This window comes from Chenopodium album, chromosome 13 (assembly GCF_948465745.1).
Source record: "Chenopodium album chromosome 13, dcCheAlbu1.1, whole genome shotgun sequence".
NCBI lineage: Eukaryota > Viridiplantae > Streptophyta > Magnoliopsida > Caryophyllales > Amaranthaceae > Chenopodium > Chenopodium album.
Genome location: NC_137846.1, coordinates 12,367,860 through 12,392,164, shown reverse-complemented (window position 1 = coordinate 12,392,164; position 24,305 = coordinate 12,367,860). Strand labels below are relative to the sequence as shown.

At 34.5% G+C, this 24,305-nt stretch overlaps 1 protein-coding gene across 1 annotated transcript; it reads right to left on the bottom strand.

Moving 5' to 3' along the window:
- Positions 1–7,245: 7,245 nt before the first annotated feature.
- Positions 7,246–8,859, bottom strand: LOC145575231 (uncharacterized). Its single transcript, XM_081633125.1, has 3 exons — positions 8,694–8,859; positions 7,729–8,369; positions 7,246–7,599 (listed from the first exon to the last, which is right to left on the bottom strand). Exons 1-3 carry the CDS (start codon positions 8,857–8,859, stop codon positions 7,246–7,248), a joined length of 1,161 nt encoding a protein of 386 aa, XP_081489251.1.
- Between the last annotated feature and the right edge of the window lie 15,446 nt (positions 8,860–24,305).

Below are 24,305 nucleotides of genomic sequence, written 5' to 3'. Positions count from 1 at the left end.
GCTCCCTGGAGGTAACTTCATCATCCTTCTTTTATATGTGGATAATAGGCTGATAGTTGGACAAGATGCAGGAATGATTCAAAGTTTGAAGAAAGACTTGTCTAAGTCATTTGACATGAAAGACTTGGGTCCTGCAAAGCAAATCTTAGGCATGGAGATTACTCGTGACAGGAAGGCTAGAAAGCTGTGGCTTTCACAAGAAAAGTATATTTAACAGGTGCTTGAAAGGTTCAATATGAAGCATGTCAAGCCTGTTAGTACACCACTAGCAACACATTTCAAGCTAAGTAAGAGAGTTTGTCCTACAGCAGAGAAGGAGAAAGAAAGTATGTCATCCATTCCTCACTCTTCTGCTGTTGGTTCTGTGATGTATGCTATGGTGTGTACTAGGCCAGATATTGCACATTCTGTCGGATTAGTGAGTAGATACTTATCCAATCCGGGTAAGGCTCATTGAGAAGTAGTGAAGTGGATCTTCAGATACTTGCGTAGTACCTCCAAACTTTGCTTGTGTTATGGAGGTGGTAAACCTATTCTTGAAGGCTATACGGATGCTGACATGGCAGGTGATCTTGATAACATAAAATCTACCTCAGGCTATGTGTTTACATTTTCAGGAGGAGCCATCTCATGGAAATCCAAGCTACAAAAATGTGTAGCATTGTCAACAACTGAGGCAGAGTACATTGCAGCTGTGGAAGCGGGCAAAGAGATGCTATGGCTTACAAGGTTCCTTCGAGAGCTGGGTTTGAAGCAAGGTGAATATCTAGTGCTTTGTGATAGTCAAAGTGCTATGGATTTGAGTAAAAATGCAATGTACCATGCTCGTACCAAGCATATTGATGTTAGATATCATTGGTTACGAGATGTGATTGAAGAGAAGCATTTGAAACTGAAGAAAGTCCACACCGACAAGAATGGTGCAGATATGTTAACAAAGGTGGTTCCTGGGAGCAAGCTTGATGTTTGCATAAAGCTTGTGGGAATGAGCTTCAAGTGATTATTGAATCATGTTAGTCTTCCCCGTGTTGGGCTGGAGGGGGAGATTGTTATGGGTCCAGCCCAAGTTGTGGTAAAATGTTTATTATTTTGGTCTTCATGAATGGCCCAAATTGCATTACATTTTACTTGTTTTTATGAGTCCAATTTTGGGATTATTTTTGGTGGCTTGTTTAGAAAGCTTGTGAGTAGTTCTTGCTAAGAGTGGGCAGCAAGTGCAGTAAGAAGTGCGGAACAAAAACACACACAAAGTGAGGGTTTTTGAGAGAAGGTGGTCTTCGGATTTTCAGGGACAGCTTTCAGAGATTTGTCCTTCATCGGAAATTCTACCGTCGGATCGTCCCCAAATTTTGACAGCTTACTCTTGACATTTAGGGCTTCATTTTGGACGGTTGGATCGTCATTTTGAGGTCCTTTTTGGTCAGAATCTGCTTCAGACAGAACTGCTATTTTTGGGTGAATTCTACTCTTTTGCTCTCTAATTTCGATCTCTTATTGTTTGTTGTTGTTGGTGGGTTGTTAAACCTTTTGTAGACTGATTTGGTTTTATTTTACCCTCACTTATCAATAAGAGAAGCTAGGGTGGACTCCTTAAACGGTCCCGTGGTTTTTATCCTTCACATCGAAGGGGTTTTCCACGTATAATCCGTGTGTGTTGCTTATTGTTGTTTCTTCCGATTATTGTTGGTATTGTTGTTGATTTGCTACTGCCCTATTGCTGTCGTGATTGTGTTATATTGGTTGTGTGAGAATTTAGTTTGTTTGGATTGAATTTGGGTTGATTGTCTTGGTTGTGTGACATTGTGGGTGTCGTAGTGACCCCTTTCGATCCCTACACGTCTGCCCGTGAACTCGAAGCCATTACTAATGAACACACAGTACAATGCAACAGAATTAAAGAGAAAAGTTGTTCGGTAGATGAATTTAGCTTTAAAGAACAAACATAATTATTATTTGTCGAAAAAAGAAATGGGTTATTACGTATGAAATGAGTAATTGATTGGTACTTATAAGTGTATATTGATGTAGTTCAATTGCCATTTGTTGCCCAAAAACCATGATTATCTCTAGCAAAGCTTGATCTTTATCCTTTTCTAGGCGTCATTCAAAACGCGCCTACGTTAAAACATGTTGTGAATATGCTTGGCACTCATAGGAAGTGGAATTTAACATAATACGATTAGGGACAAGGAAAGTAGGGAGCCGCTAACAAGTTTTTAAGGAACTTATAAAACGTTCACGGATCATTTAAGGCAACCACGATAAAGGGACAACGATAGGCAACAACGATTGACCCGTGAAAGTTACACCCCATTCATAATCCATGAGATTACTAACTCCATATGGTTCGGAACCACGAAAGGAGGATCGGGGATGATGTTACGAAGTGAGTCATGGAGTCACATTCGCCCGTATTGGCCTCTACTCGATTCTTATAGTGAAAAGTATTCCCTGCGATCTCAAAGGCATGCAAACAAAGATTCAATTTTCTCTAAACTAACATTAGGTTAAATTGGTTGAATATTAATGCAACATATAATTCTAAAATATTTGTGATCACTTAATTAAACAACAAAATTAAAAAGGAACCTAAGCCGCTTGTCCAAATTATCTTATTAGGCGTGATTTTCAATTACATATTCCCTTTAAACATGCAATATGGTGATCAATAAATATATAATAGAATAAACATTAATATTGGAAGCAATTTAACAATAAATTGTTAGTCAAATCAACTATAAATTATCCTAATCATGATACTAGCAATATAAAAATAAAATAAATAATTAAAATAATTAATTACTTACATTATACGCGTTCCTTAAAATTGCTACATCATGAATAAATTGTTAGTAACTTCAATAAAAACATAAATCAAATGAAAATTAAATTAAATAAATGTAGAGTTGATTTGGTCCAAACCCTCAGCTATTTGTACCTTTCACGCCTTGGTTTAAGGACGGAACCTCGGGTCAAGTATGGACTCCTTAGAGTGCTTAAGGGATGTATTATGGAAGAATAAGGAGGCTAGTGTTTAGGCTAAAGAGGGAGAAGAGAATGATTATTGTTGTAGAGGGAGAGAGAATGATTTTTGGTGCCCTAAACTGCAGAAAGGAGGGGGTATTTATAGTGGAAATGAGTAGAGGATCACACGGAACCCTAGAAAAGATAAAAACCCTAATTTGGGGCACCGTGACACGGTTAGTGTCTGTCGCGACACGGTAATGGGTACCGTGACACAGTACAAATTCCCGTGTCGCGGTGCACTATTTTTCCCTAAAATGATAAAGCACGTGCAGTTGTGTACGTGGAGAAAACACGAAAAATTTCCGTGTCACAGCGTGACACGACAAAGAATGTCGTGACGCGGCAAAGTCCATCGTGGCGCAGCACGTGGCGCCGTGTCACGGTGTACAATTTTTCCATAAGAAACACAGAAAAGACAAGGGAAAGCACCATGTCACGGTACACATGCCGCGACGCGGCAATGTCAACCGTGGCGCCGCGTCACGGTATACGGGCTTTCCAGATTTGCGTCCAAATTCATAAACGAGTGAGAAAAATCGGAAAATACACGGAAAAAGCACCGTGACACGATGAAGAATATCGTGTCAAGGCAGTATGAACCGTGCCACATCAGCTTTTGCCGTGACGCGGCATTTTAGCTGCTGCGCGGTAATTCTAATTTTTTACACGTTTTTAAAATTATGATAACTTTTGATCCGTAACTCGGAATAAGACATATAATATATCATTGAAAAGCATATCAAGTCTACTTTCCAACCCAATTAGAATCAGGTAAAAATCATTTGTATATTTTAATATCTGGCCGTTTTAGTGAAAGGGTATCGATTTTGGGCCTAGTTTAGTATTTTGCTCATATCTTCTTCGTTTTAAATCGAAATTGGGCTTATAATATATCGTTGAAAAGCTTATTGAAAGACCTATCCAAAAAAATAATATTGGATCAAAATTATAGGACCACAAAATCATTTTCTCTCGGTATTGTGATGTGGACACGAAAAGTGAAAATTAAGTTATGGTTTAGCAAAATGGGCTAAGAATTGAGTTGGTTTATGAAATGTATTGAATGGAAATATGGATTAAGCACTCCAAAGGTTAAATACTCAACCCGGCCAATAATGGCGGTGAAAGGTTGTTCATCATCGGGTTTGGTTTTGGGAAGACATTTTAGGTGTCTACACCTTTCTTTCTCTCATGTTCTAGAAACCATACTACTCTATAAATATAAAACGCCACCACCGTTCACCACTGTCACAAAATACTTTCTTTTTCTCCGATCCCTACGTAACATTCTTGTCAAAGTAATAATAATGGTCTTTTAAGACCTATTTGAACTACCTGACTACTTACTATTAAGCCCATAGTAAGTGTATTTTTTTTTATTTTTTTTTTTACAAAGGGAACTAAAAAGAACTTAAAAAACTAAAAAACAAAACAAAGTAGATCCCTACGCCGAGCCGCTCTCGCCAAGGAATGAGCCTGAGTAACCAAAGATCTAGCCACCTTTCGAATATGACAAGTAACAAAGGAATTAAGGAGCTCTCGAATATCCTGTATAATCCAAACCACTGCAATATCCTTAGAGCCCGTGCCTAGAAGCAGTCTAGGAAAACTCAGGTAGTCAGTGAGTAAGGAAACACTAGTAAACCCCTGTCAATGAGCGTGTTTCAGAGCAAAGAAACAAGCCAATAATTTAGCATGAAGAGCAGAACTAGCCATACTGGCACGCGCCCTTCCACCCAAAGCCTGAGTAGAAGAGGGACTCCAAAAACACCAACCCACACCAGCATTATGAGTCTCTTGGTCCTAGGCACCATCAAAGATCATAGAAATGTCACAAACATCCTGCATTCCACCTCGAAGGACATGAACCATAGTGGGACAGGAGAAACCCGGAGGAGCACCAGAAAGAGTAGGCTCAACCAAACGAGCCGCTTCACTTCTATCACACCAACTAGAAGCTAAATCAAGAATAGATTGGGGCTCTGACCGAAATCTCACATCATTCCTAGTCAACCAAATAGCCCAACATAACCCAAAGACTCGATCCAAACAATGCTAGTCTCAAGATCCAATAAGAGCGGAGATTAGCTCCGGAAACCAAACATGCCAAGGGGATGAAGGATCAATAGTAGGGGAAGGGTTAAGAAAGATGACCTCCCAAAGTCTCCTGGAAAAATGACAATCCCGAAACAAATGGGCAATCGACTTAGATGCTTGGTGACAGAAGACACAAGTAGGATCAACAGGAAGACCCTTAAGAACTAGTAAAGCAGCCGTAGGAAGAGCATTGTGTACAATCTTCAAAGCAAACATCTTCCATTTCGGAAGAATTGACGAACCCCAAAGACGTTTCCACCAACCTGTAGAAATGGAACCAGAGTCCAAGTTGAAATGCCGAGAGATCAAACAAGAGTAAGCCGATTTAGTAGAGAAGGAAACATCTCTAGTATATTTCCAATAGATAAAATCATCAATCCTCTGCTTGGGACTTTCTAACCCAAGAATGATCGAAGCAACAGGCGAAGGAAAAAGAAAATGAACAAGAGTAACATTCCAAGCAGAAGAACCTTGAAGTAACAAATCTGAAACCACAGAAGGACGGTCCTCTTCTGGAATATGATCTTTAAACACAACCTTAATCTAAGGAGTCCAATTATCATTCAAGATACTAATATTCTCCCCGGAACCAATCTTCCAAGCTAAGCCCTTAGACAAAACCGAACCACCCTTCGACTTCCCCAAGAGGGACGAGCACACAAGATAGAAGGCTTGGAAGAAACTAAAGCCGGATACTTAGCTTTAAGCACACGAGAAGCCAAAAGTTGAGGCTGCCTCATGAGACGTCAGGCTTGCTTAGCAAGTAAAGCCAAGTTCAAAGAACGAAGATGACGAATACCCAAACCCCCCAACCCTTTGGGGATATGCAGGACCACAGAAGAAGCCAAAGCCATATCTTTAGAATCTTTACTTGATTTCCACCAAAATCGAGCAAGTAAAGAGTCCACCCGGTCACAGATTGTAGCCGGAATCTTGAAGACTGAAAGAATATGATATAAAGCAGCCACCAGAATAGAATTGATAATAACTAGCTTTGCCGCAGCTGAAAAATTAAGCGAGGCATAGCACAACTAGCGTTGAACCACTTTATCTACATGAACTGAAAGGCTTTGCATTTACTTCGACCTAGATCCACCGGAAGACCCAAGTAGTCTCTTATGGAAGAACGCGCCTGTTATCTAAAACTAGAGGACAAATAGTCCTGGTAATCAGTAGGAGTATTAGCACTAAATCTAACAAAAGAATTCTGTAAATTTATCATTTGACCAGAGATCGAGCAGAATTCATTTGTAACGGAAAGGATCCGGTCACACGCCGATGGGGAAACCCGAAAAAAAAGCAATGCATCATCAGCAAAGAAAAGATGAGAAACAGAAGGAGCCCGATGAGAAATCCTCAAACCCTGGAACAAACCCCGTTTTTCATCTCGACGTAACATCAAAGAGAAAATCTCCATACACGGCATAAAAAGATAAGGCGATAAAGGATCCCCTTGGTGAAGACCGCATTTAGGACGGAAGGGCTGAGACGGAGACCCATTAACCAAATTTGGTAGGAAATTGTAATAACACACTGACGTAAAATATGAACCCAGTACGGGGGAAACTCAAAATGATGAAGAGCAGCCCAGAGGAAATCCCAGTTAACCCTATCATACGCTTTGTTCATATCAAGCTTTAAAGTAGCCGAGCAGACTCTAGAGGTAAAAGTGGACATGTAAGAAAGCAACTCATGAGCTAGTAAACCATTGTCAACCATAAGGCGACCTGGAACAAAAGGCATTCTGAGTATCGAAAATCAGAGAAGGCAACACACGGCGCAGCCGATTCATCAGGCACTTTGCAATAAATTTATAATGCACATTGCAAAGCCCAATCGAATGAAACTGGGAAGGAGTTTCAGGGTGCTCCACCTTCGAAAGTAAGGTTAAAAAGGTCCAATTCCATTCTTTTAATAAATAACCATGAGAGAAAAAGTATCGAATCGCTTCAATAATCTGGTTTCCGACCACCGCCCAATGAAATTTAAAGAAACCAACTGTGAAACCATCAGGACCAGGCGATTTATCATCTCCAATATGAAACATAGCATCTTTAATTTCAGCAGCAGAAAAGGGAATCATAAGATAATGACGATCCCTCAACGAAAGAGTAGGCATATTCAAGCTCTCCTAGGAACACGAACCCGAGCAGGAGAGGAATCGTGGCAGTTGTAAAGTAGGGAGAAATGCTTCTTTAAAAGATTGGCGATTCCAGACTGGTCTGAAATCCAGTTATCATTTTCATTCCGTAAACTCAAAATTTTATTCCTACGACGACGAGCCTGAATCGACCTGAACAGAAGCCGAGAATGAGTTTCACCTAAAGCATCCCACTGAACCTTGCAGCGTTGCTTCCAAAAAAGAAAGGAAGTCTGAGCTTGGGAGATCTTATTCTGTCGAAGAGTAAGGAGCGAACTCCGATCCTTTGGCTGGAATAGGTCATAAGAACCTGATTGCACTGAATTCTGCAGATCCTGCCAGTCAATACCCCATTGTCGTTTATGAGAAACACACTAGGATAAAAGACTATGTTTCAACTCATCAAGTTTTCTAGAAACTTAAAACATCTGGGAACCAGGGCCAAAGTCTCTCCAAGAAGAAACAATTAGAGAAGCAATTTCCTGTAGACCCAGACACCAATTTTCAATTTTATAAAGACGTTTCTTAATAGCCGAAATCCCGGATTCTCGTAAAATGATAACAGCGTGGTCTGAGAATAAAATCGGTTGATGAGAAATAACAGCATCCGGGTGTAAATCCAACCAGGAGGAGGTAGCGAATCCCTTATCCATTCTTTCAAAGGTAGGATTCTGTAGCTGTCCATTAGTCCAGGTAAAAGGAGGTCCATAAAAAGGTACATCCATCAACTGAGAATCAAACTTCCATTCCAAAAAGCAATGGCGGCCAGGAGTATCTAAGGATCCACCTACTTTGTCACTAAAATACTCGACTTGATTAAAGTCACCCATAAGTACAGCATCAGGGACCGACTGTAAAATAGCCGAAATTTCATCCCAAACTAACTGTCTAAACGCAATATGAGGCGATCCATATACAAATACAATATATTTTATTACTTGTCCAGGAACTACCACTTTACAAAATATAACATGAGGAGTTATCGAGATAGGCAAAACAACCACCGGGGCAAACCGAAAAACAACCAAGCCCCCACTAAGACCTATAGCATTCGAACCAAAAAAACCATCAAACCTAACATTAGACAACTTTTTAACTGCTATATCTACAGATACAAAAGTCTCCATGAGAAACATGATATCTACACCAAACGAGCGGACTAAAGACACCACATAAGGAACTTTAGGGGAGTCCGCTGCACCAAGGCCCCTGCAGTTCCAAGCCGCTATATTCACAGCCTCGTTGGTGACTCAGTTCGGGGAGTCACCCCACCCTCAGAAGCATCAAGAATAGCACCGGAAACTGATGGTCCATCACTGCACTTACGCTTTTTAAACGATTTCAGAAAGGATAAATAAACTGATCCAGCATCTGAAGCTTACGAGCACGGATTAGGAACCTTCGGCTATGCAGAGCGGCGTTTACATACATGGACAAGCTTCCTTCACCCAATTCCAGACCTTATCACCTTTTTTGCTTAATTTTAAGGTAAGAGGTTTCTTTCCTTGCGCCTTACTCTTGACTGATTTAGAAGGTTTCCCTGCAGATGAAGATTCAGAAGAGGAATAAACCAAAATTGGAGGTGAACAATCCATTGGAACAGGGTCATCCGAAATTTAAATTAAATTATCCGAATTCACCAAATTCGCCTCATTTTCCACAGCGGGAATTGGAGAATCCAAGAAAAAGCAAACCCCTTAGTCGAAGAATCCACCATATACCCAGAATTAGATGAAATATGAGTCAGAAATGATGAAGCAAGTGACGAAGAAGGCGAAGGAATTAAAACCGGCTGGACTTCCATTTGATTAGGTGGAGCAGAACCGACCTAGTTGCTAGGCCCAGCACCAAAGGGATCCGAAAATAACGGACCAGAAGGGCCCAGAGGCGGAGGAGAGAAGTGAGTTGCCGTGACTGGCGCCACCACTCCCTGAGCTGTAGAAGCATTGCGAAACAGAGTGTATGGATCTGAATTTAAAAACGAAGAGGAAATAACCTAGGAGTGGCGAGCAGTATCCAGCCTAGATTGTCCTTCAATAATTTAGGCTTCCAATCTAAACTCAGAACTTGGGCCTTGCAAAGAGTCCGAATTAAAAGGAGTGGAAATATGATTTGCACGAGGTCTACCAGATTGGGTTAGGCCGAAGTGAACCCGAGTTGAAGCAGACCCATTCAAAGCAGCCTGAGAATTGGGAAATAAGACCGACCCATGAAGCTGGTGGCTTGATCCTTCAACCCGACCCGAATCAGAATTGGAAAAGGATAAAGTTTGTTTAGAAATATCATCGAGAAGGCCAGATGTCACATTCATAGCTGATCCCATAGGATGGTGATTGAAAATTTGATGAGGCAAAAAAGGTCCCTCACGAGCAGCAAGATTGCACCGCACCGAACAAATATGACTTGCATGATCGACAGGTGGCGGATTATTCTGCCATGTGCCCCGATAATCAGCTGTTTGAGAAAAGGTGAGAGGGTGGTGTGGACGAGGCAGAGCAGGAGGTTGGTGACGCGTCGCCGGAGTTTCAAACTCCTCCCTTATTGCCCGATTAACCCCCAAGTTACGCCTCCAGACTTCATCCTGTTCACAACGGAAAACACTAGGAGCAGCAGACGGAAACGGCCCCGGAAGAGAACGAGGAGGTAATTGCCTTGTAGATGGAGACTCCAAACTACCAGCCCCAAAAATGTCTCTATCAGAAGGATGAGAATCCCCTGAATATTCAGACGGATCATCATTATCATGATTACCAAACCAAAGCTCCGTAATCCAATTTTCCGGGGTTGGATTAATACCTCGTGTAGCATTAGAATATAAAGGAACATTCGTTGGCCCAAATAAAACACGTGCGCCGCTTTCGTGGAGTCTACGAAAGCGGCGTTCAAGGTGGAAACTGACCTCATCTTGTTCCTTTGCACACGTAGTCCGATCGTGTCCGACAAAACCACACTTTTTGCAAAATCTATATATACCCTCGTATCTAAATTGAACCCACGTGGCTCAATTTCCATAGGTAGGAAAGTAACAACCCGGAATCAAAGGTTATGATAGGTCAACCAACAATTTAACTCTTGGACGAGGGATAGGAAACTCACCTCGCAACTCTTCTTGCATGGTGATATCACCAACATGAGCAAGCACCGATGCGGCCACCGTTGGAGTAGAGAAGCGAATAGGAAGACCCACAACTGTAACCCACATGTCAGCAAGGTTTAGATTAAGGTTTTCCGGAACCGAGTGTCCTCTAAGCCGCTGGAGGACCATAAGACTTCCTTTAAGGTGAACCCAACCTTGATTATCAAGGTCCGTAGCATCCTCTTCAGTCGTACAAAAGAAAATAAAATCATCATCATATGGAAAAACCACCACTGGACCTCGAAGATGCCAATACCTTGAAATTAAACGCTGAACCAAATTAAATGAAAAATCACGAGCATCCCAAAAACGCCCTATGACAACATAATCCCAGCTTAAGTAACTAGTTTCAAACACAGGAGGAGGAAACTGAAATCCTCCAACTCGGTGTGGGTAAACAAAAGTATTAGGGAAAATACGATCACTCATCTTGAGAACTATGAGTGAAGAACAGGCTTAAAACTAAGAACTTTGAAAGAACTAAGAACAGGGAAAAATAACAAAGAAGACTTAAAGTACTAGGAAACCTAGGACAAGATGAAAGGGACTTGACAAAAGAGAGAATTTCCTCTCACTGAAAGAGTTTATTAAGCACAGTTATCCAATGTAATGTAAGCCCATAGTAAGTTCCTTTGTTATTTTGTATAAAGATTTGATTTATGTATATACTTATATATATATATTCTCTAATAAGATATCATTGTTTTCTTAATTATAATTGTGTTGTACTTGTTTTACAAGAGCAAAAATGTGGCAAATAGTTACGTACTTCGTATAATTGATTTTATTACAAGCTGAGTTTGGCTGTTTTACATAATTACCAAAGAAATCTTTAACTAAGGTATTTATAGTGATGTTTTCTACTCATATGAATAGTAGTAGTATCTATTTTCAAAGTAGTGCTTATTTTACTCTAAATGAGCCAACACTTATTTTATCCCATGAAAGTAAGTTTATATTGGTTTTATCAAAGGTTTTGAATTAAGACGTCACTAATGAGTATATATTACAATTGGGTATGATCGAATGAGTCATGGCAATGAGAAACTAATAACGGGGGTTGAGAGTTCGGATGATGATTATTGGAGAATAAGTGAGATGATTAAAGATGATCAAATGAGGTAACTTTTATGTCTAGCAAGTGTGTTCAGTCCCGTATGAGTGATTATTATTATGTCTAGCAACTGTGTTTATTCCCGTATGTATGATAAGCACGTATGATATGAATGACATTTTATGGCTTAAAAGCATGTCATGTGCAAAAGATATGATACAAGATCCATCATAGATAACGTAAACATGATATGTTATAACTGAGCAATGGCTCCCCTGAGGGCAAGGGCCCATTCCTGATTGGAGCAATGGCTCCCCCTGATTTGTAAGGAGCACTGGCTTCTCCTTGATATGAAGCACTGGCTTCCCCTATATGGAGCACTGGTTCCCCTTAATATGAAGCAATGGCTTCCCCTGATAGTAAGAGACTACCTATCCCTGTTACATGTTTAACATCTTGAATATTTTATTTAAGTGTTACGAATGAGTGGATATAAAATGAGCCAATGTGCTCTGAGTTTATATGAAGTATAAAGTTGTTCTGAAATGATTTAATATGATACGATGTAACTTTTGTCGGCATTGGAAAATGATCTGAACATGGTAAATAAGTGAGTTACAGGTGGAAGAAAGTATGTAAATGAAAATGGGGGAATCAATCCCACACGTATAAAAGTTATGTTATGTCCAAAGCCTGTAATTACATATGGTCTTATGTAAAGGGAATGATCCTTGCCAACACAACTTTTAAAGATAATGATACTATTAGATTATTTCAGAACAACTATGTATGGATAAAGTGTAAGATATATATACATCCAAATGATTTTGAAAGAGAAACTGTTTTATGGGCTAGAGTAATGTTACTGAGTTTTTCACTCATTTTTGGATTTTTCCTGTGTTTTCTCTGTTTTCTATTTTTATGGATAATTACAGGGATGATGATGACGGAGCTCAAGTTAGTAAGGAGGCAAAGTGATTAAAGGAATTTACAGTATTGAGGATTTACGAAATCAAGGTTTATGTATTGTACAATTACGATTTATTGAGAGATAAATTATTTTTATTTCTGAAAGTTTATAGCCTGGAAGTTGTATTATTTTAAAGGAATATTCTTGATCAAGGAGTATGTTTATTTGTGGGCCCATAACCCACAGGTAGTTATGAGATTATCTATATGATTGATTCCGCTGCGTATGATGAGTAAAGAATGGTTTATCTATGGTTAATTAATTCCGCTATGAATGACGAGTTAAGTACGGTTCGGTGATGCCGACCAAATGTCGGGGCATTACAGTTTTAGATACCAATAGCCCTTGATGGTATTCTCCAACAATCCTTAATGGTATTCCTTTTTTCCATTTGTCGTTGATGGTATTCTTTTAGATACCAAGTACAATAAACTTTTATTTCGATTTGTTGGATAATATAAATCAGGGAACCTGTTTATTTTAGGACTCGATAGTAATGTTGTAATTAGAGTACTGATGATAATATCAATACATCTTTCTTATACACTAACAAAACAAACAAACAAACAAACAAACAAAAAAATTGAGCAAAGAACCCTAAATCGACACCCAATATCGTTTTTGCCAAATTTCGAAATAAAATTGGATCTTGAAACCAAAGCTTCAAGAGTTGTTACTTGTAGGCCGTAATAGTATGGACTTTCGCTTTAATATTGGTCGGAAAACGATCGAAAGTTGTCGAAGATATTTCCCCAATTTTAGAGAGAAATTGGAAATGTTAGAGAGAGGAAGTGAAAATGAAATTTTTTGAGGAAGAGTTGTCATTATCCCCCTTTTGAATTCTTTAATGCCATGAAGTCTTTTCTCAGCCTTTTCATATATATATGTTTTTTTTTTAATTTTGCAAGGGTGAACAGTAAAATTACGAGAATACCCCTGTTAGAGTCACAGTTAGTGTCCTAAAATTTCTTTGGAAACACTCTGTTAAGAAGAAACCAAGTACTACGTATAATTTCTGTTTTTTTCATTTGGAGGCAGCCTTGGTAAATAAGGCGGATAAGGAAAACAAGTAGTAGTAGACTTTTCACAAGTGGAAGACTATTCAATGCTACATAAAAATTGTAACCACTATATTAGTTTTTGATCTAGAATTCTAGATCCCTCCATTTTTAAGAAGGAGATCTTATCCATTCATTTGTTTGATCATAATATTTTTTAATCCAAAGCAAAATAAATCTTTTATTTTCCTCGAAAATGAAAACTCCTAGGCAATAACTAAAATATGTGTGTTTGGTTAGAAATTTCCTAAAAAAATGAAATTATCAAGGAAATGTAAATTCCCACATAACATACGAAATAACTCGTCAAGTCTTCCTAAGTGGGGAGCAATTTAAGGTACACATGGTGTACAAAAGGAATCTTGTACACAAGTTTCCTATTGGTTGAATTGGAATATTTCTTTTATATGGGCCAACTTTATTTTCATTTGAAATTCAAACTGGTTTTTTAAATTTTCAACTTTTGAATTTCAAAATTTTCTATTCTTTCACCTACCCAAATTAATGTAGTATATAATCCCCAAAAAAAAATCAGATTTTTTGACCTCATTTTTTCTTCTCTCTCCTAATTTTTTTTCTCTCTCTTATAGTTTCCCCTCTAATGTATCTGGGTAATAACTGTTGAAGAACAATTTACAAAAATGAGTTTCTGAATTTCAGTGTGAAACTAATTTGGTTAAAATGGCGTGAAACTAATTTCATCGTGAAATTAATTTCAGCGTGAAACAATATACAAATCTACTGGCGGTGCGATATGTAGTCGGTTAAATTGCAAATGCTGTGGGTGAATGTGTTGCCGGTGAACAACCGATCGGCGTCGGTGAATTTTTTGTAATGTTCATGTATATTCCGGCCCGTCGCGGTGTGGCTTACTATCTTTAAAATGAATTGTAGTGATTATATATTTGAAGAATAAACTAATTTGAATGAAAGTTTGGGGAAGGTGTGAAAAACAAAAACAGATTTAGAATTATTAGCTGCAAAATTGGTTAAAGATTATGTTTTACAATTCACCCAAAACAAACGATCCGGAATTTGATTCGACTCCAAGAGAACGATTTGTTGGGATGCTCTTACAAACATTGTAATATATAGTTTTTTTCCCACAAAATGAACGTGCTGATACCCCTTAGTCCAATGGTTAACTTTGAAAGCTGAATGTGCATACATTAAATCACTGTTCGAACAATGTGAAGGCATAAATTGTATTTTTTTTTTCTGGTTTGAATTATTTTTAATTTTACAGAATCATATCTAATTTTAAAATATCAGAATAACATAAAAGTTAGTGAATGAAACAATGTTAAACGTACATCTTTTATTTAGTTTTTAATTATTTTATGTTAGTGAAGGAAACAAGGTTATACGTTTAGATATAAATTATTTATATTTAATAACTATTTTATTAGTATTTTTTTTAAAAAAAAAAAACTATTTTATTTAAAACAAAAAGTTTGTTAATAAGTTAAAATTTTAACTACTTTGATAAACATAAAAAGAGAACCTATTCAACTAAGAATACATATTAATATGTAACACAGTGAATGTGCTGATACCCCCCTAGTCCTATGGTGTTGATATTATCAAAATGTTGTATTATTCAAATGCATTTAGTGTTCGAACCTTGCGACCATGATAAAATCATTTTTTGTTTTTGTCCCGTAAAAACATTTTTTAATTTAAAGAATCATTCTTCTATTAATAAAATCTTGATTGATAAACGTGTCACTATGAGATCTCCGTACAACATGTTTAAAATGCTAGTATACACTGTAGTTTGAAATGAAAAAATAAAACTAATGGTATGTGGTGTGGAATATGTGGACCAGACTTCCAACCGCCATCACCTCCCAATCCACTTTGACCTTTTTTTCCCTTTTACACATTTTTTTTCTCTTTCTTAGATCCATTTTTAGTACATGCATTTGAAAGATCAGAATGGCATGTTCAAATTCCATAAGGTGTACAAACTGGCATGGTGGGAGGCTTGTATATTATCCTAAGTTGAAGTACAAAGATGGAGAACACCTTGTTGTTAACAAAACATAATTTTTTTTATTTCTTTGAAGGGAACAAAGATATACTTTTAGATGTATAACTAATCTTTAATAACTATTTTTTTTCTAAAATAAAATATTTTCCAATGGTCTAATAAACAAACCCCTTGAGTTATGATGGATAGTCATCTTGTGTTCGAATCTTGTGGAGGTACAAAAGAAACACATTTTGCTTATTATTTTTTATAAATTTTCATTTTAAGTATCATTTTTGTATTTAAAAAATCATAACTAATTGTTATTAATATAATATTAAGGAAATCATATTTGTATATATAAAGTCAAAACATACACCATATTTCAAAGTGTGTTTTAAATAAAAAAACTCTTTTTATTTTAAATGTTTTGCACGTAAATAATTTGTATAATGTGTCCAATCAATTATTTATGGGCATAAGCCAGGAAATTTAGTCTAATAGATACACTATAAAAATTAATTTATTTTCATCCAATGTATGTGCTGATACCCCTTAGTCTAGTAATAAACAAACCCGTTGAATGACTATGGATAGTCGTCATGTGTTCGAATCTTATGGAGGTATAAAGAAACACGTTTTGATCTTTTATTTTTTATAAATTTTCATTTTAAGTATCATTTTGGTATTTAAAAACTCAAAAATAATTAATATTAATTTTAAAGGAATCATATTTGTATTTGTAAAATCAAAACTTACACCGTATTTCAAAGTCATGAAACTTATTGGAACTTTGTAACACCTTATCAAACTTATTATATACCTTATTGAACTTATCATACCTTACTAAACTAATTTGAACTTATTGTTTCTTATTGGACCTTATTAGTACAAGTATCCATCATTCGGATTAAAATTCGAAATTTAATCAAATCAAAACTGAATTATTGATCGAATTCGAACTTTAAATCGAATGGGATTGGATTGAATTTTTTTGAAAATTCGGACGTTTGAATTGGATTGGATTGACCTTGTTTGAATCTAAAAAAACCGAAATAAATTAAATATGAAATCGTTAGTTTATGAATAAGTATTGTTAATATAATCATGCTAAACTATTATTATAATTATTACTATTTATCATATAACCTACTTACGTTTTCAATACTTTTATTAATCGTGTACAACTATACTTTTAAAAATTAATTTTTTATTATTGTATTTTAATTTTTATTTTCGCATTAGGCCCAGAATATTTCAAACGTATTTTAATTTACACTCTCTTATATCCAAATAACCGAATTTTAAATCGGTTTGAATTAGAGTGGATTTGGTGAGGAATTCAGACCGGGTTGGATTTTATAATTGAAAATTAAAATTATTTCAGATCGGATTGGATTTGGGATAAATTCAAACCAAAAACCGAATGGACACCCCTACTAATTACACCTTATTATTAGACTTGATTAGAACTTATTGAAATTTATTAGACCTTATTTAACTTAATGTAACTTATTAAACCTTATTTAATTTATTATTGGACCTTATTATAACTGATCTGAACTTATTAGACCTAAAACTTATTTCTATCAGGTGACGAGAACAAGCCCTTAGTGAATGACGGTGTGCAATTGAAATAATTTTAAATTTGACCGTCTATCAAAATATCTCACTTTGATTAATATATTTAAGATTGAAAAATGAATTCAGGATCCTAACACATTTATTAATATCAAATCATATTTCAATTTCTCGTATATATTCTAGGCTATAATTCGAAAATGAATTCTTATTTTAGTAGCATCATTTTTCAATTCTTTTTAGCCCTTCACTAATGCTATATTTTTACCCCTTCTTGACTTATATGCGGAGTATTTATAATGATGAATTCATGTTAATATCTCTTACCATTTTAACTTTTGTTTCTTCCTTTACAATAAAGTGTGCGTACAATAGACTTTGTATTTTATTATCTAAATATTTTTATGACATTAGATCCCTAATTAATTACATTGGTATAATTTTCAATTTTATTTCAGCTATTCCTAGTTTACTTTTAGTCCACCGTGACTTATTTTAATATTACTTATAATAAGAATTATTAAATATTTATACTAGTCAAGTATATTAGTTTTTAAAATAACAATATAATAAATTTTGCATTGTTAGTCTTATAAACTATAATGGTCATGAGATCAAATATTCAATACATTCATTTTATTTATATTTTTAATGTATGTAGTCGATATTGAATGAAACAAGATGCAGAGTCAAGTGGTGCCATAGACTTGTTTTTAAATTATATTTCTTGGTATCAAGTTACTAATAAAAGTATTCACTGAATATGTTTAGTATCAGTAGACGAATGAATTTATCAAATTTTATTATATTGAAGGAGATGAAGAAACTTTAAGTATGCGTTAATGGTGAAAAGGGAAATTACCTTTTCTCTCCTAATTACTATTTCCAAAGCTAAATGTCAGTGCCACATGAGATTTTACCACCATTAAGAGTTCATTGAATGGGAGTTTAGCGAAAATCTTCCCTCATTTTATTTTCAGTAAAATTTTAAATGTTATGTAATCATTTTTTGGTTTTATAGAATCATAACTAACAAAAGAAATGAACGAATCATTTATGTTTTACAAAAATCGAAATTAACAAACATATTTGTTCGAACTCTATGACAGTACATTGGTTTGATAACTTTCCAATTTTACGTAATCATATTTGTTTTTAATATATCAAAATAGCAAAGTCAGATTTTTTTAAAATTTCTTTTAAGGAAATAAAGTTATACTTTTATGTGTAACTCTCTATATATAATAAAAAAAGACCTATAAATAATCTTTAATTTTTATTTTTTATTAAATCAAATCTACACAGTGCTCTTAAATAAGTATTTTATTTTTCTAAAAAAAAAAGTATTTTTCAAGTAACAATTTTTCAAATTTAAGAAATTTTAAAAGATAACCACTTCATTTAATACCCAACTTACAATAAATGTAACCTATGTTGATGGATATGATGCGAAACATAGAAAAACAATTATATTAATTCCCAAATAACTTATATAAATAGTTCATTTTAGTGGATGTTTTTTAATATGATAAATTTAATATATACATGTATGATTTCAAACTCAAGTTAATAAATTGAAACTTACTTAGTAATGGATAACATACATAAATTTAATATTTATAAGTGCACGTGTTGATACCCCATGACTTGGTTGGTCAATGTTTTCCTATTGTAAGCAAGTGATTCGTGTTCGATTCTTTACTATACCAGAACTTTAGATCAAATCAAAACTGAATTATTAATTCAGATCGGATCCAAATTTTAAATCGAATCGGATCGGATTGGATCGATTTGAATTTTTTTGAAAATTCGGACGTTCAAATGGGATTGGATTGACCTTGTTTGAATCCAAATAACCGAAATAAATTAAATATGAAATCGTTAGTTTATAAATAAGTATTGTTAATATAATCATGCTAAACTATTATTATAATTATTACTATTTATCATGTAACCTATTTACGTTTTCAATATTTCTATTAATCGTGTACAACTATACTTTTAATAAATAATTTTTTTTTATTATTGTATTTTAATTTTTACTATCGCATTAGGCCCAAAATATATGCAACGTATTTTAATTTGCACTCTCGTAACAAGTCTAAATAACCGAATTTTAAATATGTTTGAATCGGATTGGATTTGGTGAGGAATTCAGATCAGGTTGGATTTGATAATTGAAAATCGAAATTTATTTCGAATCGGATTGGATTTGGGCTAAATTCAAACCAAAAACCGAATGGACACTCCTACTTATTATTAGACCTTATTATTAGACTTGATTAGAACTTATTGAAATTTATTAGACCTTATTTAACTTAATGTAACTTATTAGACCTTATGTAACTTATTGGACATTATTATAACTTATCTGAACTAATCTGAACTTATTAGACCTAAAAATTATTTTTATAAGGTGAAGAGAACAAACCCTTAGCGAATGACGGTGTGCAATTGAAATAGTTTTAAATTTGACCGCCTATTAAAATATCTCACTTTGATTAATATATTTAAGTTTTTTTTTTGTTGAAACACATTATTAAACCAAACAACAACATACAATAATCATCATAATATATTAATAAGCGTATTATTACCATTTAAGGAATCATATTGTCTTTAATAGAATCATCCAATATATTTGACATAAATATAAATAGTACAAATAAATAATAATACGATAATATATGTGCTGATACCCCTTGGTGTAGTTGGTGAATGCTTTCCTATTATTATGTATAAGTGATCCGTGTTCGAATCCAAACTACTCCATTTTTTTTTTTTGGGTTTTATTTTTAGTTTTCATTCACATATATAATAGCCATAAATACTAATGTTTCCCATTTTAAATTAGACTTTTAAATACCAATGATACTAATTATCAATAAAACAATTCGAGTCATGATTAATTTAAATTCAATATACCAATTATTATTATTTTTGTTTGCATTTTATATTCACCTATTACCCATAAATAGTAACGTCCTAATAAAAATTAGTACTTTTAAATACTAATGTTACCAATCGTCTCGAGGTCTGGTTTCTTTAAATCAGAAATTATGAAACTCCCACTACAAACCCAAAACCTTTCCGCATTTCTGAGCATCAAATTCCATAAAACAACATCTTTCCGAATTTAAACGGCATCAAAATGGTATTAACAGGATCAATTTAAATATTGGCTTACTGATTCATATCTAATTCATACAAATACAAACATTCTCTCAAAGACATACATATGGCAAAACCTTGTAAATTCTTCACCGCTTGCAAGATACATACCCACAGCCGGAGTACGACTGACTTGTTCTTCTCCGTTTGACCGATTATGAGAATCATGTTCATTTATATTGTTATTAACCTCAACCTTAATCTCTTCATTACTAATGTTAGTAACCTCAGCTTCTTCATTAATAATCGAATGACATGCATTGTTGCTTCTTCTTCTGTTACATCGTTTGATTCGATCTGCATCTCCGATTGACCTAATCACATCGTTTATCACTTCATTAAGATTAATGTTCAAACGAGGGGACATGTTTTTGCATTCCATTTCACTGCCACAATGTCAAACACACTAGTGTTATTTATTTCAGATTCAACAAAATAAAAAAAGATACTATAAAATTATATTTTAATTTAATATTGACAAAATGATCCTACGTATAAAAAACAAATGCTATAAAATTATTGACAGCAAATAAACCTCGATTCCATTTAACAATTGCTTCCATTACAATGGAACCCAGAAAACTCCTTCAATTAAATAACATCTCACAAGAAACAAAACCAAAGACAACATACAAATCAATCTATTAATCTAAACGATTTACCCTTTCAATTCAATCTTTATAAAAACCTAATTTTTACCCAAAAATCATCTACTTCAAAATCAAACAATGAAAACCCTAAATTATCAAAAACATCAAACTAGGAATTTTAAACGAAATAATTCAGCAACTAACAAGATTACCTGTGAATATTTGTAACTGATTGACGAAATTAATATCCACACTTGAATAATTTCTTCACAATTCTTCCCTTATTCAAATTGGATGTGTTCTTCGCCAAGGAATTTTGGGGGAAAAGATGAAATTTTGGGGGAGAAGATGGGAAATTTTGATGCTTAATTGGGAAATTAATGGTGTATTATCCATTAATTGTTGCCGCCCACTGAAAATTTTGCCTCTCACCTTACTCACAATGGCGCCTAGGCTGAAAATTTTGGCGCTCATCTTTCCCTCTTCTTTTTTTCCTTTCCTTCTTCTTTTTTTAGTTTCCATTATTACATTGATGAGTTGGCGTTTTTTTATTGGTGGTGTACAAAAGGAATCTTGTACACTTAGTGTACCCCTAGCCTTTTAGATACCAAGTACAATAAACTTTTATTTCGATTTGTTGGATAATATAAATCAGGGAACCTGTTTATTTTAGGACTCGATAGTAATGTTGTAATTAGAGTACTGATGATAATATCAATACATCTTTCTTATACACTAACAAAACAAACAAACAAACAAACAAACAAAAAAATTGAGCAAAGAACCCTAAATCGACACCCAATATCGTTTTTGCCAAATTTCGAAATAAAATTGGATCTTGAAACCAAAGCTTCAAGAGTTGTTACTTGTAGGCCGTAATAGTATGGACTTTCGCTTTAATATTGGTCGGAAAACGATCGAAAGTTGTCGAAGATATTTCCCCAATTTTAGAGAGAAATTGGAAATGTTAGAGAGAGGAAGTGAAAATGAAATTTTTTGAGGAAGAGTTGTCATTATCCCCCTTTTGAATTCTTTAATGCCATGAAGTCTTTTCTCAGCCTTTTCATATATATATGTTTTTTTTTTAATTTTGCAAGGGTGAACAGTAAAATTACGAGAATACCCCTGTTAGAGTCACAGTTAGTGTCCTAAAATTTCTTTGGAAACACTCTGTTAAGAAGAAACCAAGTACTACGTATAATTTCTGTTTTTTTCATTTGGAGGCAGCCTTGGTAAATAAGGCGGATAAGGAAAACAAGTAGTAGTAGACTTTTCACAAGTGGAAGACTATTCAATGCTACATAAAAATTGTAACCACTATATTAGTTTTTGATCTAGAATTCTAGATCCCTCCATTTTTAAGAAGGAGATCTTATCCATTCATTTGTTTGATCATAATATTTTTTAATCCAAAGCAAAATAAATCTTTTAATTTCCTCGAAAATGAAAACTCCTAGGCAATAACTAAAATATGTGTGTTTGGTTAGAAATTTCCTAAAAAAATGAAATTATCAAGGAAATGTAAATTCCCACATAACATACGAAATAACTCGTCAAGTCTTCCTAAGTGAGTAAATTCCTACGATGCATAGAAACTTAGAAAGTTAGTTCCTGAAAAATACTAATTCTCATAATGCAATCAAATACATTTGCTCAATTTTTATGCAATTAGAAAGGAAAAAAACTTCCCATAATATATAATTTTATGTGGGAATTTGTTTCTAATAGCACTCAATAAAAACCGCTTTAAACATTTGAAAAACTTTTTTGAAAAAAAAGGTAATTCTTCATTGACGTATAACCATTGACGAATAGTTCTACCATTATTCATAGCCTCACATGTGGTTCAGAACTTCAGAAGTTCTACCATTTTAGAAGTTCAGAAGAAAATTTAGAAAAAAAAAAAAAGTTATGACACCAACCAGTCATAACTCGAAAGACAATGAAATACAAATTTATAATAATAGAGTGTGTTCTATTCACTTGATATTCATTTATTTAAATTTATCTTAACTTATGAATTTACTTGAACTTATCTGAATTTATTAAATTTTATTAAAACTTTTTTAGTTATAATTTGTACTTACGTAATCCTTATAAGAACTTATTAAAGTTAAACTAAACTTATTTGAACTTATTACACCTAAAATAAGTGAAAATAAGGTGAATAAAACATACTCATAATTGCACATTTGAATGGAGAAATAAAATTCTTAGGTAAGGTATATAGATTTTGTCACACACTCACACATGTATATATAAAATTGTCGTGTTGTCAACTTTAAGTCTTAAACCATGAACCTTCAAATTCTTAATACTCAATTTTTGTGCATTCACTGCACCCGGCCCTTAGCTTTTACTGAACATAATAGAAAAAGAAAAATAAATGCATACTACTTATTTTAATTTTTTTTTTTTTTTTTTTTTAATAATTTCATACACTTTCAACTTTTAACACGATTTTTATTTACAGGTACATGATCATAGTACTCCCTCCGTCTTTTTATTAGAATCCCTTTACTAACATTTATTACTCACATAATAAAGAGAAAGGGGATTCTAATAAAGAGACGGAAGGAGTAATAAAAACATATAGATGAAGGTAGGCAATTGAGTTTAGTTTCCTGTTCTAAAGTGATAGCTAAACAATAGTGCTTATCGATCGTTTTGTGGTTGATTCAACACCTTTCATGGGTTTGACTCAATTTTTTATTTTTCCATACTACTAGTTAGTGAGGTGAGACCGAGTTAGGTACTTAGGTTATTATTTTTGATAACTTGAACTAGTTGGCAACGTCTGCTACTCTGCTCTTTCAAGACTTCATTGCCAAGGACTATCGAGTATAATGCAAAATAGATTTAACAAGTCGAAGATTGAAACAAGGGGATGGGGAGCATTTTGGCCTTTTGGGATGGCCCAATAGATAAATCTCATATTTCTATCAATATGGCTTAAAATTTATTTCCTACGTTGGTTCAAAAAATAATTCTCGAAATATCGTCCACGTAGGAATGTAGAATTGCATATCATTTTATTTTATTTTGTATATTACGTCGTGGCCTGGATTCCTTCCCCATCGCCTTTTCCAACCTTCAATTATATTTACTATGTTATGTGGTGTACTTGGAGTATTATGCCTTGGATTTTTTTTTATTTTGAGTAATTGAATTTGCCTTGGGAAATTAGGTTTAGATTTTGAGTAATTAAATTTGCCTTGGGAAATTAGGTTTAGATTTTGGGTAATTAAATTTGTGATGTTATTTGCTGTACTTCGAGCATTCTCAAGATGTACTGTATGCCTTTATCATTTTGCAAGCTAATATAATGAGCATTAGTGGGCAGGTAATACAAGTTAATATATATAAGTGGCAGGGAGTACAGGATGAAATCGCAAACAACACCAACGACTTCCATTGAAGGTAACACCACAATCTGTGATAGCGGCTATAAATTGTAAAACCGCTATCGTTGATTGCGGTTTAGATTGAACCAGAGCTAGTTAACAAGT

Bases quoted from the DNA above. Each gene is read 5' to 3' on its own strand.
- LOC145575231 (XM_081633125.1), bottom strand. From the start codon at position 8,859: ATGGATTGTTCACCTCCAATTTTGGTTTATTCCTCTTCTGAATCTTCA. The intron at 8,370-8,693 runs GTATGTAAACGC...TTGTATCTGTAG, and splicing joins GGTGAAGGAAGCTTGTCCAT to ATATAGCAGTTAAAAAGTTG. The intron at 7,600-7,728 runs GTTTCTTCTTGG...ATTGACTGGCAG, and splicing joins AGGAAATTGCTTCTCTAATT to GATCTGCAGAATTCAGTGCA.